Source organism: Protomyctophum bolini, assembly GCF_963924005.1.
Source record: "Protomyctophum bolini genome assembly, chromosome: 1".
NCBI classification, from domain to species: domain Eukaryota; kingdom Metazoa; phylum Chordata; class Actinopteri; order Myctophiformes; family Myctophidae; genus Protomyctophum; species Protomyctophum bolini.
In genome coordinates, this window is record NC_137862.1 from 35,845,289 (window position 1) to 35,865,668 (window position 20,380).

The 20,380-nt window shown below is 40.1% G+C and overlaps 2 protein-coding genes across 2 annotated transcripts in view; both read right to left on the reverse strand.

The window, feature by feature from the left end:
• Positions 1 to 4,200: 4,200 nt before the first annotated feature.
• Positions 4,201 to 16,352, reverse strand: slc17a6b (solute carrier family 17 member 6b; the record flags this gene model as incomplete). Its single annotated transcript, XM_080759456.1, has 12 exons — positions 4,201 to 4,548; positions 4,889 to 5,016; positions 6,157 to 6,267; positions 6,633 to 6,765; positions 7,076 to 7,225; positions 7,810 to 7,952; positions 8,840 to 8,926; positions 9,027 to 9,114; positions 11,280 to 11,394; positions 13,119 to 13,237; positions 13,676 to 13,931; positions 16,279 to 16,352. The coding sequence occupies 12 exons, from the start codon at positions 16,350 to 16,352 to the stop codon at positions 4,201 to 4,203; spliced, it is 1,752 nt and encodes a 583-aa protein (XP_080615582.1).
• A 1,181-nt stretch (positions 16,353 to 17,533) lies between these two features.
• Positions 17,534 to 20,380, reverse strand: part of ano5b (anoctamin 5b) — a 35,506-nt gene continuing 32,659 nt past the window's right edge. The window contains exons 19-20 of the mRNA XM_080758844.1: positions 20,161 to 20,266; positions 17,534 to 20,050 (exon numbers count right to left, since the gene is read on the reverse strand). Coding sequence (XP_080614970.1) covers positions 19,814 to 20,050; positions 20,161 to 20,266 — 343 coding nt within the window. The 3' untranslated portion in view covers positions 17,534 to 19,813. The remainder of the gene's footprint in view (positions 20,051 to 20,160; positions 20,267 to 20,380) is intronic.

Below are 20,380 nucleotides of genomic sequence, written 5' to 3' on the forward strand. Positions count from 1 at the left end.
ACATGTTATCCATGTCAAAGATATTTGTGCTGTACTCTATTACTATAATATACGTTTTAATATATATGTATATGTTTTTTTTTTTTTACAAGTATTTGTGTTGATTTCCTACATTTGTTATCACTAAAGCACAACTTGAAAACAAGTACATAAGGATAAACAAAACCCCACCACATTATGTTGTGTTATTAGATAATGGAAGATAACTGTTCCAACGAGTTATTGCTTTGTACACTGAGTAATGTTTGGTGCAGAGTTGCAGACCCAAACCCTACAGGTCCTACAGGTCCACATACCTTGCTGCTGCCTTTAGCCTAATGTTATACTTTGTTGAAAACAAAACATCTAAATTAGATCGAGGTCAAGGACCCGCTAAATAATATGTATTTGGCCACGGATCTCCATCTGAAAATATTTTGTGCCCACATTCAAGAATTGCTAAGTTCAAATAGACAAACACATATTGCTGGGGACCCCCAGTGGTCTTTGATGACCTAACCTTACAGGGGGACTCCACTTTGAGAACCACTGATTTAGAAGCTCAGCTACTTTTGTCGGGTGACACGGTGACACCACGCAATGACCGAGTACCCTATAAATTATTATTTAACGTTTTAACAGCTACACTTCACCTTTGGTTATTGTGCAAAGAAACGGACACATCAGTAACAGTTTTAAGAGACATGGACAAGACAAATGTCAAAGAAATGTCAAAATAAAACGAAAAAGAGAAACATACAAATTTCACTTTGTTCCATGCATAAATACATTTCCACACACATCGAACATTACTGTATATTGTGAAGTGCTAAGGTCTCTGCGGGGGAGTGAAACACTGGGTGATTGGATATCTTGACAACCTTACAGACCACCAAATTTGAGAGTGATAATTTAACATTGAATTAAATTAATTTCTCATTTCTAATTAGACATTACATTTATACTCTTGGGTTGGGTAGGTGCAGAATGAGGAACAAACATGTGTTTACTTGTGTTTACAGCCCAGTACAGTCCCAGATACCTCGCAATGGTATGGCTCATTTCAGTCTCATTCCATGGAAATGGACTAGTCCTAAAAATTGACTTATCTTCTATGGGATTGTAAATATAATCTTTGCAGTGGTGTAAGTGTAATACCAAAAGGCATTTCCAGATATTCACATGGTTAATAGTATTTAAGAAAATGTTTCCAATCATTTGACTTATTTTTAATGCACCGCTTTAATATTTTCACTGAAAATGTGACAAAATTATCGTCACTCATTTATAATCTTGTATACTATTATACATTTTGAATCTCTCTTCATTACTCTTAGAAATAGTTAAATTTTCTCTCATATAACATTACTTAGTATTCTTTCTTGGTTATGTTGACATAAAGACAGATACTGATCGGTTAATTCCATACTTTTTCTAATCTCTGAATTGCACAGACCCTTCATAGAGCCAGACCGCATCGGCAAGGCCAAATAGGCACTGGCATATGTCATAATATCATCTGTAGGCAGTGGTGGACAGTAACAAAGTACATTTACTTGAGTACTGTATTAAGCACAGTTCTGAGCATCTATGCTTTACTTGAGTATTTATATTTTTGGATACTTTCACTCGACTATACATTTCAAAGACAAATATTGTACTTTTGACTCCACTTACAGTACTGGTTAACCACTTAAGCCCTATTTCAAGTAGCCTATAGTTAATATAGCAGATCTACAAGCTGACAATGTGTCACAAGCTTGTAGATCTGCTAGTTTCACTACTATTGTTTTTTGTTTTTACTGTAATTTTAACTTTTGAATACTTGAGTATTTTTAAAGGCATGTACTTCAATATTTGTAAAAACAAGTACTTTAACTACAATTGTGACAGTACTTTCAATTAGTGGAGTAATATTTGATTCGGTCTCTATAAGTATACCTATAGCCTACATTGACTCAAGTACTCGGTTGAGTACTTTGTCCACCACTGATCTATAAGCTCCTCTAAAACTCTGTCTTGTTGTATCTCTTTCGTCCACTCTACCAGATCACTATACAGCATGTTTCCGTCACCGTCTTAAAATAAATTGAGGAAAGCCACTTCTGGTAAAAGGATTGAAAAGGATCATGCTGTTCCCGACGTTTTTAATAAAATGGCCTATCTCAAGAGTGTTCATTTAGTCAAAATAGGAATAAAATTATTTGGCCTATAGTCACCTGACTTAGGCCAAAAAATGTGCCTATTAAATTGTTGATGTTACATAACTGACACAGTTATTTTATGACATTTTTTGTTTGGGTGAAATGCTTAAGAAATATCATATAGTTTGCCTTTTCTTTCTGTTTCCAGACAAACATAATACAATGACTTGGGGCATTATTTTAAGAAGGTGACGCGTTGGAAAGACTTGACTTTTGGCCAAGCATAAAATGCAGAACATGATCTGAAGAATGGCTTCATTTCTGTGCACAGCAAAAAGACGGAGAATTAAGAGAAGGTACATTTTTGCATTCTCTCAGAATTCCACACTGAGAACTTTTCTGTGTGGTGATGCACACTGCTGAGATGAGATGAGCTGCAACTGATACTGCTGAGCCAACGTCTTAACAGAACTCATCACACATGGCCAGTGGTGGAAATGTACTTGAGTACAATTTTAACTTGAGTAATTAAAAAATAATTGATAATAATATTTTATATTTCAGCTACTCGAAAGAATAGCCATGCTATTTAAACAAAAAGGTGAAAACATTTTGAAAAAATTAGAACTTCTACATTGTGGTATTGCCACTTGTACTTAAGTGAAAAAGAAACTGAGTACCTCTTCCACCACTGCAAATAGCAAACGATAATGCAGTGGGACCAAGAGTAATATTAGCTGTCAGCACAGTATAACAAAAACCATTATGCCATTCTTAAAATCAGTAGGATTTTTATGCCATAAAATGTGTCCTACGTGTACACATAAGTGACTTTTTCTTTTATTTTTTTCTTTTTTCTTTTTTTTTACAAAAACACGCACACGCACACTCACACACTCTCTCTCTCTCTCACACACACACACACACACACACACACACACACACACACACACACACACACACACACACACACACACACACACACACACACACACACAAATAATGATAAGAAAAATAATCCCCACATTGTGCATTCAAAAAGACACACTACTCTCAGTGCATTCAGCAGAGATGCAGTTCAACCAAAGTGTCTAGTCTCTGCATGGTTTGGTTACGATTCTGTGTAGTGACATATCTATACACTGTGAAGGAGATGGAATGTAAGAAGACCCAGTTAGGCGTCAGTTCATATGAACTGCACACAACCCTGAACACAGTCAATTCCTCAGTGTTAATTTAACTCTGAGAGCATAAAAAGTGACTCAAATGGACTCGGTACATTTAACCCTCAGAGTTAAATCAAAGGAAAATTTGGGCACATTGGCCAGGAATAGCCGATCGACAAGCTCACAGCGTGCAGCATTGCGACACATTGTGAGCTTGTAAATCTGCTATTCCTGCAGGCGAAGACATTCTGTGTAGAAGGAAACGGCAGAATTACAGTTGTAACTCAGGTCCGTTTCCCTAACAAAATGTTGACATTGTGAAGCAATGTCTATTAAATGACACGTGATCTCCTCATGTCAGAACAATGGAATTTAGGTTCGGCCAAGTTTTCCTTCCTAACATTGAGGATTTTACTGTACAGACTTCAATGTGAGCGAAAAGCTCTGGCTGATGAGTTGAACATGGTTCACATGGTGGTTACACAATTGCACTCCAAACAAATATATTATATTACCCATATGCATAATAATACATTTACAACCTGCCAATTTGATATGTGTTACATCTCATCATATATCATATTTAATATTTTTACAATAATATTTTTTAGGGTTTTTTCTTTTTAAATTATGATTTGAATTTGTGCAAACATACAACAATGGATTGTAATTTCTCTCTTTTTTCTTATTTCTTGTTTGTTCACACCATTTATTTTATGACCAAATTGACGCAAACACAGCAACATTTTTCTACAAATGTGAATGTGGTGTACACAGTTAAAATCCTCAGTGTTCATTTATCCATTTTGTACACTCGTTGAGGTAAATGAACACTGAGTATTTCACTGTGTATTAACCACTTAAAACCTGTACCAGAGCCTGGTGTTTAAGTGCAGGCTAAGTGTTTTGGTCTAGGAGTAGTCTTCACCCTGCTTGTATCCATAACTTCCTCCGTGCGCCTCCTCTTGAACGTACTCCTCCGTCTTCTCCCAGCCACCAGGCCAGCCGCCGTTTGCCTGTGTGGTGGCTCCGTACGTTTTGGCCGAACCTCCAGCCAGAGGAGCACCGTAACTCTCTGTGATGTCACCGGTTTCCTCTGCCAGCTCGTCCTCGTCAATGAAGCCACACTTCTCGTCGCTGGTCAGCTCCGGATCGGCCCACGGCTGCTTCTCCCCCGACGCAAAGATGCCGTAGAAAATCACCCCCCCGTAATGCACCATGGACGCAATCAGGAACACATACTGCCACTCGTCTCGAGTCTGAAGAAGCAACGTGAAACAAACAATGGGAAAACTGTAATTAAACATCACCATCTAAATACAAACCTTTGCATGGTGATTAGTTTGATATTAAAAGGCAGGGTTTCATGTAAACTGAAAACAATGCAACAATATTGACATATTACAACAGCATTATATAATTGTCATTGAGTAGGCCTACATCTACAGTATAAAGCTATACAACTGCCTTAGAAGTCAATGTGTGGTCTGTATAGTAACTGTTAGCCAACACGTTTTTCCATTGCTTAGGCTTATGTCTCCATTACCATTACATAGAAAGTCAATGTATACTGAACGCTCATCCTTCGGAAGCCCATACCTTGTTCTTTGTCATGGCACCAACAATCAGTGGACATACCATCCCAGACAGAGTACCCACACCATTTGAAATGCCCATCAGGATACTGGCATAGCGTGGAGCAATGTCCAGATGATTCACATTGAAACCTGATAGAACAAAAGTAATCTATAATCAGAATGAAAAGTAACTGAGATAATTTCCTGTTGTATTGTAGTGTACTCAGTACATTGCACATCACAAGTACATCAGTACTTTACAACACAAATGTCAGTTTGAGAGGATCACATCTTTCAGAAGGAAAAGAAAACAGCAATGGAACCCATAAACATTCAAAGAATAAAAATGGCACAAATAATAGCCATCTTGTTGCAGAAGGAGGCAATAAGTTGCTCCACATTCAGCACCTCCCCCACACTGGCTGGCTGGCTGAATGAGTGAGTGTCCTGGCTGGCTGCTGCGCACAACGTGCCCGCTCTGATCCCGAGGGACGTCTAGAGATGAATTATTAAACACTCCAGGAAAAAGCTGAGGAACAGCAGGCATACAGGCCATGACGATACACACCAGAGAAATCCTTCATGTCGGCTCCAAAGAGTGTACAAATAAAACTAAATGGGCACTTTTGAGTACATTTAGTTAAATACCTTCTTCTGAGTAAAATTTCCACCTACGCTGGAATAGGTCAGAAGGCACTGTGAGAGACCTATACCAGGATCTTACTGAGGCTAGGCATTTAGGTTTGGAGAAGCTTTCATAAGAGGTTTGGAACAGGGTGATTGGTAGCATACTGCATGTTAAAGCTTGTTTTAATGAATAGAATACTAATTTGACTAATCTATATGGTAGAGCATGTTAATACAATATACTAGCACATCTGCAGTCAGTGCATTGGTTGGAGGTGTTCTCCCTATACTCTTCCATTGAGAAATATCTAGACCCTGTAGTGCCGGGTAGATCAACTACACACTGACAAGTCATACTGCCTGTGAAGTAAAGATGATTGTATCTCTCCTCATTAACAACAGCTAAGAAGATGGTTGCTATGCAGTGGAAACCTCCTCATAATGTGCTCTAACCTTTTTATATAGTATATCTAGAAATGTCAACAGCAAGATTTCATGGAGAGAGCGAGCTTTAGACTATGCTTTGGGCTAGCTTTTGGCAGGATATTGAATTGTGGGATAGTATGGATATCGTGTATGTATGGATATCATGGTGAAAAAAGAACAGAGCCAAATCATTGCAACTATAGACATGGCCAGTATTGTTTTACTTGTTGTACTGACCTGAAATAGCAAAGCCACTGAAGCCAACCGCTAAGACCAGGAATGAGATGGCAACCCCTTTACTGTGGGAATATCCCACCACCAGCAGCAACGTGGCTTCCATGCCAAATCCTACCAAGTAAACAAAGAATGACACACACACACACACACACAGTCGACAGGCTGTCAGCCATCATAGTGCCAGTTCATTTCACCACAGTTTGCACCCATTGACATACAGTACATGTACATGACAGATTAAATCAATGTAACAGTTACAGTTACTATCACAAAATATCTCAATCTAGAAACATATTGTTAAAATATTGTCACTCTGTTGGGTGGAAATCTTGTATGTCAAAAACCTTTGTTTTCGCCAGACAGCACCAATACGTTTAATGTGAATCTAAGTCTGTGAAAACACACCCTGTAGCTGTTCAGGGGGAAGGTGTTGAAATTGAAAATTCATTCTCGGCTTGTTTTTTTTTCTTTCTCACCTCCACAGTTCATGATCTTCCTGACGTTGGTGGTGGACATAATGTTTTTTATGCGCAGCCAGTCGGCCAGCTGGCCCCCAATTGGCACAATGATGGTCATCACCAGATGGGGCAGGGCAGACAGCATGCCAACCTACAGCCATGTACATCACACATCACTGAGCTGCAAACACCAGTGAGGCGTAGCAACACAACGCATTCAAAACATGGTGAGTGCCACAGGCCTATTTCCTCCTGGATAATGGTCAAGCAACATTACAAATACACTACAGTGTATTTACACTATACACTATACACTGTATTTTTTGCATTCATTATGATAATGCATTCTGCCACAATTCTTAGATTTAACAGAGAAAAAGCACAAAGCGCTGTATTTTGGTCATCAGGCAGGGGCTCTGTCTGAGCCACTACTATACATGCTGTGCAGACGGTTGTCTTACCTTGCTTATCTCAAAGCCGAACACCTCCTCAAAGTACGCAGGCTGGCTGATAAGTAACAGGTAGAAGGTCCAGCTTCTGCAGAAATTGGCCACGATGATTGCATAGACCGGCATGGAGGTGAAGAATTTTCTCCATGGGGTTTTAAATTTCTACAGTGGATTATAAGATTTTTTACATAAATGAAAACTATTTAACTTTAAAATAAATATCATCAACATGAATACCTGTTGCCTGCTTGATAGTGTGCCATCCCTATATCTGAGTAAACAGATCATGGTGGTCTGTTTTACATGCATGCCTCTGCCAGATGCTTGCACAGGCTGATACTGTACTCTGAGGTCTGAGCTGCATGTATGAGCTCACACTCACATTGCACCTTCACTTATATTTATTTCATCATTGGTCATGCTTCCCTCTCACCTTTGTGGGTACTGGGTATATATCTCACATAAAACAAGTCATTACAATTTACATTCAAATGTCACCCTCTGACTCTCCCTATACCTACTGTAAGATTTGAACGGAACTTTTCCATCAAGCCTTTATGTGTGCTGTCTTGCAACGTGGAACCACGTATAGACAGATCTGAAGATAAACGAGCTGATCTCATTTAGGTACAGTATTTAAAAAATATGCTGAATGGTTTGATGGCAGATTTTATATGGAAATGCTATTCCTAGGTTATCATTATTTCCATTTGTACACTCTGAGTTGTTGCTCCAGTCACGCTCACCTCAGATGGACCCATGAGCTTAGCAGTTTCTCCAATGCTCTCCTCAATGTAGATGCGCTCCTCATCGGTAATGGTTGGGTGTTCGGCTGGGCTCTCGTAAGACACGAAGATCCAGAAGCAGTACCACACAAGCCCAACACACCCTGCTCAGCACAGACAGACAGACAGACAGACAGACAGACAGCATGTGATTCTACAATGTACCGTACAGTATATTGTATGATGTATAATGTACAATTTGGGTTGATTTTTTACTGTATCCAGTTCTGATAGAGAGAGAGCAGGGGTCCTGGTCTGCTGGATATTATTGTACTACACAGACACACCAAAACATCGACCAAAAAAATCAATACCCAGCCTGACCGGTTAAATCTATTTCACTTTCTCTGGACATTCTGCTAATCAAGACCATTCTCTGGGCTACAGGACTGGTCTAACAAGTGTGAATATTTCTCAACAATATCTTCTTCTGCCATCAATGGAACAATTGCACCTGATTAACACTGTCAAAAGAACCGATCATTATGATTAGTTCTTCTTGGCAAGTGACACTGTCGTATAAAGTGAGCTTTATGATAAACTATTGAATTGTCTTGGGAGGTGATTTATAACTACAAATGGACGCCATTCCGAGCTTCGGAATGGCAGTCCCAGAACTTTTCCTTGGAACCCATGCACCTCGCATGCATCTCATCCATCCATCTTACCATAGACGTAGAACACAGAGGACCAGCCAGAATACACCCATCCATCTTACCATAGACATAGAACACAGAGGACCAGCCAGAATACACCCATCCATCTTACCATAGACGTAGAACACAGAGGACCAGCCAGAATACTGCATCTCACCCATCCATCTTACCATAGACGTAGAACACAGAGGACCAGCCAGAATACACCCATCCATCTTACCATAGACGTAGAACACACAGGACCAGCCAGAATACACCCATCCATCTTACCATAGACGTAGAACACAGAGGACCAGCCAGAATACTGCACCATGCATCTCACCCATCCATCTTACCATAGACGTAGAACACAGAGGACCAGCCAGAATACTGCACCAGAATCCCAGCCATAGGCATAGCAATGACAGCACCAGCATAAGAGCCTGAGACGGTAGAAAGAGAGGTCTTTTGTTCAATACATAAAAATGCACAGCATCATTCCACGGCCCATTCTAATGAGTCCACCACGTAGCTCATATTTACCACAGAATGAGGTGGTGGCCAGGCGACTCCTTTCCAGTGGGGGAGCCCACTTGGCCCATATGCCATGACACGCTGGGTAGGTCACCCCCTAAAAACACAGCCCAAATTCTCATGTTCATTTAACTTTGAGTGACAAAATTGTTTTAAATGCATTTGGATGTATAACCTTTACCCAGGAAACGAGTAAGACACATTTGTTGTAACAGATATAAATGTGCATCTGTCTTTGTTTTTTAAAGTAAATGGACTATTGTATCCCTGGAACAGATGCCTCAATGCTTTTAGATGAGGATATAGCCACCCCATCTACCACTGAATAACATTTAATATTGAATGCCATGGTATGAAAATAAACAAACCAATGGACAATCTATTGAAACAAAAAAAAATACCCTTTTCTGAAATAAACGCAGCAGTCTGCAAGGGTCATTACATTGTTTTTATTTTTAAAATATTAACTCATATGCAGAATGTATCTCGATTATAGATTAGCTCACAATTAACTAACACTTTTAGAGCCCAGAACCCATAATACATGGACCAGCATATATTAGCTGCCTGTAATAACAAGCCAAAATCAACATTTTTCACCTTCGATATTACCATTAACTATTGAGTCAATGCTCTGAGCAAAGAAAGACTGATGTGCTGTTTACGAATCAGAGCACCTCTCCTGTTATTAGATGTTCATTTCAACAGCAGGCAGTGAAGTGGCTTTGTTCAACACAACTGACAAGCCGACATGTTGTATCGTCGCTGTTCGGCAGAAACCATGCAGCTAACTCCATTTTTCAGGTTTTTGATTTATATACATTAGTGCTATTGAACACACTTACGTCTGTATGTTGGTTAAAAAAAGAATGAAAAGTATTAAAAAGCGCTTCGGCCAAAACCTCCTAACTTCACTTGAACTGGATGTTTTTTCATTTCTTGAAAAATAAACATTTTGGAGTTACAGTAGGTGGTTTCTGCCTGACGGCAGAGATACAGTATATGGTGTATATGACACAAATGTATAGTATACAGTATACTCACTACAGTACACAGTATACACACAGTACTGTGGATAGTACTCACTACAGTATACACACAGTACTGTGGAGTGTGGATAGTATACATGGTTCTTGGGCTAATGAATGCATCATGCACCATCCAAACCATCTCATTACCCTTTGGTCTGAAAACCATGCATTCAAATCCTCAATGTTCATTTAAAATTGACAGTGTAAGAAAATGTTCCAGCATTGACCAAGTCCATCCTTTTTGAAGGTTGCAGCTTTTAGTGTGCGTGTAAACACAAACTGTGTCCATTGATAATGAATGGCAATTTTTACACCATTGTCCCAACACAAACATTAAATGCAATTCATAATGCATGGCCAGTTTTGAGTGTTTGATTGGCTGGAATGAGATGATGGCTGGAATGAGATGATGCATATGATGAGAGCACCCCTCACTTCACACGGGTGTGATTTTTACACTCTAAGATTTATATTACATTTTTAACTGTGAAGCATTTAATGAATATGGCATGTGAAATGCATGAATGGCTGTTATTTTCCCTCAATGACAGGACAGCTTTGAGTTTAGTGTCATGATTTATTACCAGTCAACAGGCAATTGTTTGGGGGTTATGTTGCACTACACACTGCCACATTCAGAATTTATGATTGTTAGCACTTGTACAGCCAGTGTTGCCAATGTGTATAGGTTATGTTGCAAACAATAAGGGACACAAAGGGATCAAGTTACACTAGTATTCCCCAATTGTAGTGGACAGGATCAATACATGGTTTCATGTTTCCACATGGCTGTACTACAACCATTTGGGTCGTGTTTGTGTTTGGGTATAAACCTCATCCATATTTCAACCTTTTAATTCAAAGAATAATAATCAAAGGAAAAAAATATATAAGTATTAACAAGAGTTCTTACTTTACTGAATAATAACTACACTGGCTTTCCCTTCTCATTTCCTCCAGCAAAGTATTAATCGTTTTGGACATAGCCTACGAGGTTTCCACCCGACAGCGGGCTTCCTGGTGAATGATAAGACATCACCGTCTGGTCTGCCGACTGCCGCATGCATATCCATGATATATATATATATATATATATATATATATATATATATATATATATATATATATATATATATATATATATATAGGCATATAATAATAATAACTCGTGAGTCATGACTAAGAGAACGGCGTTATTGTTATTATAACATTTGCGGTTTTATTCCCTTACCTCCACGAGGCCTTGTAATATCCTCACAAAGATGACACACCCATAGTGGACTCGAGCAGCCGAGGGGATGAACATGTTGAGTGTGGCGGTTAGGACAATGGCTGCACCAAAAACCCTGAAAACAATGATCAATATTATAGTGCAGCCTCTTTCAGTTTGCAGTCTCCGCTAATATTCAGCTTCGGGACTGATTTCAATCAAATAAATTGACATGATATAGGCCTATATTTGTTTTTTATATCTATTTATTAGACAGCCTACACATTTGGCCCTCGGTGAAATTGCATTTAATATACCACATCAATAATGCAACAATGCCTTGTCATTTTGGTTATAGACTATAGGCCCATTCAACAATCCGTTTTTTTATATAATTATTATTCATGTTTCCTACATAAGGCCCGTCACCGTGCGTGGTGACACACACACAGCGGGATTACATTGGTTTACAATGTGGATGGGGTGGCGGGATGATTTTGGGGGTGGTGGTGAAGCGACCTTTGCGAGGAGCAGCAGCTGAGCTGCAGGAATCATAACGCATAAGCAGAAGGCAACACCGACACTTGTATTTAGCATTTCTGTCACGTCCTGACGTCCTGCCCCCCCCCCCCCTCCTGCACCCCCACCCACCCACAGCAATCGGTCTGCGGTGGGGACAAGCTCTAATCCGACTGAGGCGACCCTTGAGCACGACTCACGAGAGGAAGTTCTAATTCGATTATTACATGTGTACATGAACAACAGACAATGTGATATTAAATAGGCTACACCTTTGTTTATAATCAGATTAATTATCCATAGGCCTAGTCCGAAACGTGTTTTATTGTTCCTGCTATATATGATTCATGCGTCAAACTGTGCAGGGCACTGCAGGCATAATGTTTTCGTTTTCAACGTGTCGTTATTATAGGCTATAAATTTATATATTCCGTAACAAAAACAAAAAAAACAAATGTTACAGTTGAAATGACAGTGAAATGTTTGCGATATAAAAGAGGCTTTATATTATAATGGATCACGCAGATATGTGGGCCTTCTTTGGCGTCAAAGGCTGGTCGCCAAGGCTGGTCGCCATGCCTTGCAGAGAGCCAGAGATTAGCCTGCCTGCCCCAGGGAGCTCGTTAACAGGTGGCACAGAGCCCTGAGTAGAGAGGCAGCCTGGCTGCCCGGAGGCCACATCTCTGCGGCCTGCATGTAAAGATGAGCTTAAACACTCATTTATGCTCCGTCGGTCGCACCACGTGAGAGATAAGGCTGCCAAATCATGCCATGCATGCACGTGGTTCTCAAACATTTTCATCTGTGAAAGAACTCAAGAAGGACCGCAAATTCATATGCAGGCAAAAAGGTGCATGCAGGCTATTTTACATTTTCCCACAATTCTTCAAGATCTTTCGATTCACAAGCTTGGCTATTTTCAAATATCCGAAGTATAAAATAGGCCTGCCGGCTTAAACCCATGAAGGACCGCTGGGGGTCCCCGCCCCGGACCCCACTCTGAGAACCACTGAGCATTAATGCAATTACACACACAACTCATCTGATCTGATTCTGATCGACCTGAGTTTTGACTGGAGCTTGTACCTTCTCTTCCCATTCATAATTCAGTTCATTAATTTTATTTATTTTTTATACTTATTTATTTATTTGTAGGCCTTCTATTTTTCGTTATTTGCATAGTTCAATGTTAATAAAATGACAACGAATGGTAGTTGTTGGACAATTGTTTTAATAAGCCACAAATGGGCCTATACATATTGGCTTGATCGTTAAAAAGGATGATTTATTTCACTTCAGTGTTCTCAGTCCACATGCCAGACAGACAGTGGTGTAACCTACCTGTTAGCAGCCAGTCTGGAGCAGATGTATCCTCCTGGGATCTGCGTCACGATGTAGCCCCAGAAAAACGACCCGTGAATCAGCCCAACCGTCTCTGGATCCCAGTTAAACTTTGCTTTCTTCATGACAAGAGGGTGATAAGGCCAGCAAACTATTAGGTGGAATCGACTGATTTGATTCGTTTGTATATATGCACACTCTATATAGCCTATATCCCTCAAATAGGCTATTACGCAATAATACGCAAATTAATGCTCTGGCAAAGCGATATATGAAAAAAATCATTAACCACTTGAACCCCCTATGGAAATCCTTTCTCTCAAATATATCTTGGCTAAAAATAACCAATACGTTCAGTTGCGCTGCATTTTGTGACAGTGCTTTGTTATGCTATTCGTCTTGCTTATATATATATATAATGGATGCTGGGACCGTATTCAAGTAATAACGTGAATGGAGGGTGGTGAGGCCTACAGGAACGTGTGTGTGTGTGTGTGTGTGTGTGTGTGTGTGTGTGTGTGTACTGTGTAGCTATACACGTGCTGCCATGCACACACCTCTGTGATAATGATCTTGCCGTTCCGGTGGATCGTGCTGTTGTTGACCATGCCCACTATGGCCACGCCCAGATTACAGCGGATGCCGAAGCTGATGCAGAAGCCCAGGCCGCTCATGATGGCGATGACGTACCTGCGAGGCAGCCCGCAGCACGTGCAGTCCCACAGCGGGGGCTTCTTCTCCTTGGCGGCCGCGGGGCGGCCATCCTCCGTCAGCTCGATCACCTCGCCCGTTTTCTGTTTCCTCTCTAACACCCTGCGTGCGTGGTGCGGGGAGTGAGAGCCGAACGTCACTCGTCTCACACGCAGACAGTGCACTCACTCACGATCTATACAGTATAGCCTATATAGGCGTATGAAATTAATGAGATGATAGTATAATATTAGCCTACTATAACCTACTCTGAGTCTGAGGCATGCATAAGGTGCTAGTCGAACATAAAAGGGAATATTTTCAATTGAATGGACATCAAGCCAGCATTTCTTTATATCAATAATGTATATTTCCTTGTGAGTTTTATTATAAGGGCAGTGAACGGTGGATTTGGGAACCTGCAAGGGCTCCTTCTATAGGAGGATGAGGAGATAAGGGTCTGTAAATTCCAAGAGTGTAAATGGAATTTTCATATAAAAAATATTATAGTGTATAATATATAGAAATACACATAGGCCCTAATATGTTTTATTTTTATAGTGTAGATGATAGTGTTACTAGTGTAGTGTAGATTGTGGTCCCATATGTATGAGCATTTTTTTCTCGATTTTTTTCATCAAGGTGGGCCCTTGAAATGAAACAGGTTACTCCCTGGGTTTGGTAGTCACGACATGTTTTTGAAGGCCTACATGGGGAATTCCTTCCAAACGGGGGAGGAGGGAGAACCCCACCTCGTGCGCTGACAGCGTGATCGCTACTGTCACGACGTGACTCCTCAACTATTAGGCTACCGCTTGTATTCTGCATGAATGAGTCGCTGTCCGGTGGAAACCTCGTCAGTCGTTACTTTTCAGGAAATGTTAATAACTTGTGTTCCAATTGGATCCAAATTTTCTACATTTAATTTAGTTTAATAGCAAGGGCGCTTTGTTAATGTATAGTTATACATCCCATAATTGGTTCAATTATTTCAGTATTTAAAAACCCCACAGAGTAGACACAGCCCACTTTCACTTAATCACTTCCACTTTACTTTTGTGTGACACTGCATGACAAAGTAAGGCCGGGGCATTTATTTACGGGGAAAAAAGCATATAACTTGAAATATGGAGGTTATACCATGCACGGGCCCGACAGCGATGAGGAAGAACAGTGCATCTCTGCATGATCATTATACCAGGCGGGCAGGCCTGCAAGGCCAGACGTCTGTGTAGCCTATACGTTCACAGACTCAAATTAACACAGCAACGGATTTAATCCAGTGGGAAATATCAAGCTTCCATTAAATACACATAAAACATGGCACAAAACTTCATCTTTCCAGAGATGTAAAAGCGGAGATGCGCCTGGCTGTACCGCATTGCAGCATCCTCATTAGCATTCATTGAACAGCAGCTCGTTGCTCATGGCAAACATCTATGGGCATGCATGCCTCAACCCCCCCCCCCCCCCCCCCCCACACACACACACACACACCGCAATTACTACAGGCAGGGATTTTAATTTATTCCGTATATTTTGTCACACGGAATTATTATTATTATTTTAAACGAAAAACGAAAAGAAAAACGTTATCAAAATTTCGGAACAGCATTGGGTTTTCATAGGACAACCCACACAATTATGAAATCGTCACTAACCGCTATATAGCCTGCAATTAGCCTATGATTTATGATAATGCTTGCCTGCTTTTAGAACAATTATTGAAGCAAACGTTTACCGTGCCTTCCATACATTTCAGACCATCAAGCCAAGGCATCAATTTCTTACTACATTTTCGTTTAGCCTGCCCTATACCATTTAACCAGATACATTTTGAAACATTTCCATGCAGTGTTAAACGAAAATGTATGTAACGTTTTCAGAAAGAAACTAAATCAAATCAAAGGTTTATGTGCAAATTGTATTTTAAAAACGTTTGGCTATATGATTTAGCTTCTCAAACGGCTGAATAGATTTTCATCTAAATCCTGCCGATGTAGCCAAACAAAATCTGCATAATATAGCCTATAATATATTAATGCCTGGAGGTATTTGACCCCTTAACTTAATTTATTTCGGGAGTATATAGCCTATGAAACAAAACACGTCTCAATAAAAGATAGCTATTTGTCCTGCATGAAACAGTATAGATTTCTATTCAGATTCGTTTAATTTCGAAGAAGAATTTGTCCATTCTCATTGCATCCACTTGTTGTAGTCGCCACCACATTGCATCGCTTCTAGAGGCGTGACTAAAGGTGGCTGCAAGTTGTGCGGTGTAGGTGTTTTCTCTTCTTTTTTTTTAATAAGGAAGGGGAGGGGGGCAAACAGCCTATACCTACGCACCATGACAGTATCCCGTGTCCGTGTGTGGTAATACATGAGCCTGAAATGCATAGGATATTAAACGAGTATCAATGGGACATGCCAATTAAGCAAAGATAAAAGGGCAGGATGCTCAACTTACTTGTGCATATGACCCAAAGCCTTCCCCGCGAATTCCTTCACCCCCGCCGTGGCTCTCATCTTCGTGGACTCCATATCCGATTTCTGCTGTAGGCCTATTTCTCTATTTGATTTCTACTGTTTGAGCATCTTGATACAGCGCGCAGTGGAGCGGTAAAGAAAATGAATAAAACAAAAATAAAAATTCAGCCGTTGCGATATTTCTGTGCAAAAGGCTATACCGAATACAACAACACTCACGCCGAGCGCCAAAACACATTCATGTGAGACGAATCAGTCGAGCTGTGGCCCCTCGTTCACTAACTGCTCGCCCAACAACGTGGAGTCGTGGAGACGCGAATATCCATCACGCGAAAAACGAAAGATATCATTAGATCAATCAAATAATACACCGGCGTCGATAATACAGTGGTTATATCTTCCAGAAAACAAGAATATTTCAAATAAATCTTAACAGCAAAAAAAGCGTCAGTAGGTGTGGAGGAGGAGGTGTGCCTCGTTAAATCAAAGAGAGAGAGGAGGGAGGGAGGGAGGGAGGGGAGCGCCTCTCTCTCTCCCTCACGTGGAGCGCTCCAGTAGTTCTGACGTATCCAGACCTGTGGTGGTTCAGCTTCAGCACCAAGGTCAGCGACAGCACGAAGCACTCTATTATCAGGCTACATATCCCCCTTACATTATGTTCAGCTGCACGGGGCTATTCAGTTGCTGTGCTGTGTACACTATGCTGTATAAATAGGTATGAGTTATTTGGTCAAATATAGGCTACTATAATTTGCGTAGTTCGTAGCTGAATAGTAAAAACAACAACGGTATATATATAGACTTCAATAGGCATTATTTATTTTCCTCGTCTCCTCTGCTGTTTTTGTGCTTTTGCAGGGTATAGTGCATGGCATAATATATGAAAACTACCTCCCAGGGGCGGTGCCATGGAAACCAAATGAACAGAAGTGGATTTCCCCCGAATACTCCTCACCAGCCAAAGAATCCATCAATAATTTAGGCATCTCGATTCTCCCCTACCTCCCCGCCCCCCTCCCACCCCATGTACCTCGCACGCACGCAAGCACGTATATGCACACACACACACACACACACACACACACACACACACACACACACACACACACACACACACACACACACACACACACACACAATAATAATAATGTGCTTACACACAAATAATAATAATGTGCTGCCGTTGTTATTATAAGTATTCTTATACAATTTGAACACAAAGGGGAGGAGAAGATATAAATTTTATTCCTGAATGTTTCGTGGAGCTTGAGCGCCATCTGGCGCTCATCAAACACATTACACATTGCACATCCATCTGACTGAAATTGTAGTATTCCTTCATTTATTAATTATTATCAATGTTACCATGACTGTAATTAGTTAATAAACAGTATAACATTCAATTTAAATTCGCAAAGCATTCACTCAATAGCAATTCATGCAAACAAAACATGGCCAGCTTGCAGCTTGCAATAAAAAAGACATAGCCTCTATAGCAAGAACAACAGTATGAAATATGACACATTTGAATTGTGATTGGTATATTTAAGGCAGGTGTTTTGCGGCAGTAAAATTGATCTTGCACTTTACAGGATCAGGCAGGCATTAAGTCATCTTTGTTTTTTCAGAGAACAGACACAAATACGTCTGCTTATTATATTAAACCCATCAAAGATCTGTAAACGATTTGACTGTCAAATAGTGAATAATGGTATACCTGGACATTTGGAATAAGTACATAAAGCACAGCACAAATCAGTAAAACAAAGCAGAATAGAAATGAGAAACATACAAAGAACATATAGTGCAAGACTCTGCTGCAAAGAAATACCCCCCCCCCCCCCCCCCCCCCAAAAAAAAAAAAAAGAAAGTTTGAAACTTTGAAAACAAACGACATATAAGCTGCTGTAAAGAAATAAAAGGACTGTTTCCAATCCTATTTGTAGCAGAAGTAGACATGTATTATAACAATTATGCTCAAGTATAGTTAAATGTACTTCTATAAAATGAACAGTAAAAGTAAATAATTGACTCCAGACACAAACACTTTGGGAACCAGCCATGTGTCAATAAATAACATTCTTCTGATGCATCGTAAACGCATAACACACTGTATGAATAGGGAATAACCAGCAACTGAACATCCATATTCACATGTTACCATCCAAACCAATCCATTTGAATTCAATTATCATCAATCAACATCCATCATAAAGATAGACACAGGGATGATTAATAGCCATGCACACTATGAGAAGCAGTTCATTTAAAGTTCATCTTCAACTAGGAGGGGGAGGGTTGATAAACTTGGTCTACTTAAAACCATACAGATAGGATAAAAAAAGACATGCAAATCTCAATGCCCATTAGATTATGTGCTGGTTCAAAAAATACCTTGTTGAACAAATAATCAGTCCTGCTAAAAGGTATTGCATTTCTGCTATTGTGACGTTCCAAGCACCTTCCTCAGACTTCAGACGAATAGGGGAGAAGTCTATAGGAAGAGCTGTGTGTTCGGAATGTCACAACAGCAGTAAAATAAACATCCATTTGGAATGCAGATATCTCTGTTCAACTTCACAACTTCAAAGTGCACACACAGGTACACCTGCATTTCGTAACATCTTTTAAGTTACCAGTGTATCATCACTCTTTCCTCTACACCCCCTTTGTCATACTGTATATTATTGGGAAATGCACAGGTTTGGTCCCACAACAAGTTGTGTGTGCCATAGACACATTAAGGGGATTGTACATTTGATTATAAATAACATATGGTTCCTATAGGCAGAACATATGCAATCACATATTTTGGGTGTTACAGTATCAGTACCATTATCGGCGGTATAGGGCCTTCTTAAAGTTGATAGCTTAAATCGATTATACTCTCCCCATAACACAATATATGATAAGTGTTCTAACTGTTCATTCATTAATGTAAAAGGAAATAAGGGATATGTCAAACCATTTGAATTAGATACTAACTGCAGGTATGTAGACTTTAAAACCTTTCAAAACTGACACACACAAGGGTCATTAGGGTTCAACTCTTCGTCATTACGTTCTAATTTGAAGCATCAAAAGCAGTTGATATTTGAATGGCTCTGAACCACTGCATACATCACATTTATTTTAGTCAAGATATGTACACTGGAGAGAACACTCAAATACATGGTTTTAAGTTGGGAATGGTAACTGCAATTGTAATTACAATTACAATCTCTCTCATATCCCACTGTCACCATAACACAGTGCCAGCAATCTGCCATGGCACATGCTGAGAAAGTGCAAAAAAAATGCCTTCAACGAGATTAGTAATATTTAAACAAAGCAAATCAATGTCTTTCTTGCTGCCTCTACACATATCCTAATATAGGAGTATAGTTTGACAGCTGCTTTTTACCATAAACAGATAATAACACTTTTATCCCACTGATAAAAGCCCTTGATATGATTTTGGTCGACAATGAACTCCCATATAGGCTTGGGTGGTGTTAGGAGGAAGTGATAGCCTACTACAGGCACTCTGATAGCACTTCACATTTGTCTCTAGCAGAGCAGAACCCAGGGTAGAGCTCTGACCGTGATTCTGTCATGAAACTAGCACTCAGCTGAAGTTTGAGTTTCTCCACCTCGTAGTTATGCAGGTATTCCTGGATCAGGTATCGTTCACGTTTGATCCGAGCCTTCACCTCCGAAGGAACGTCGGGGATGAGCCACGCCACAAAGAACTTCACCACAAACACCACGTGCTGGAGAAGGAGAGGCAGAGAGTCTTTGATCTAGTAACATACACCTTGACAAATGATTAGAGCACCTGTTGCTGCAGAGTACTAGAAATAAGTTGATTATTTGTATTTACCTCCATAATAATTATGAAAGCCATTCTAGCTGCCAGGATGTGCCAGAACTGCATCGTGTGCGTATACTCCCTCTGGTGGCCTGGAGGGTAACGGTAATCACGGTACCTGAACAAATCAACAAGTGTATAGCTGTAGTGTCACTAATGTAATGCATAATGTATCTAAAGGCATTGGCCTTAAACATTGACCTTAAACCCTTAAACATTTTTATACCAAAGT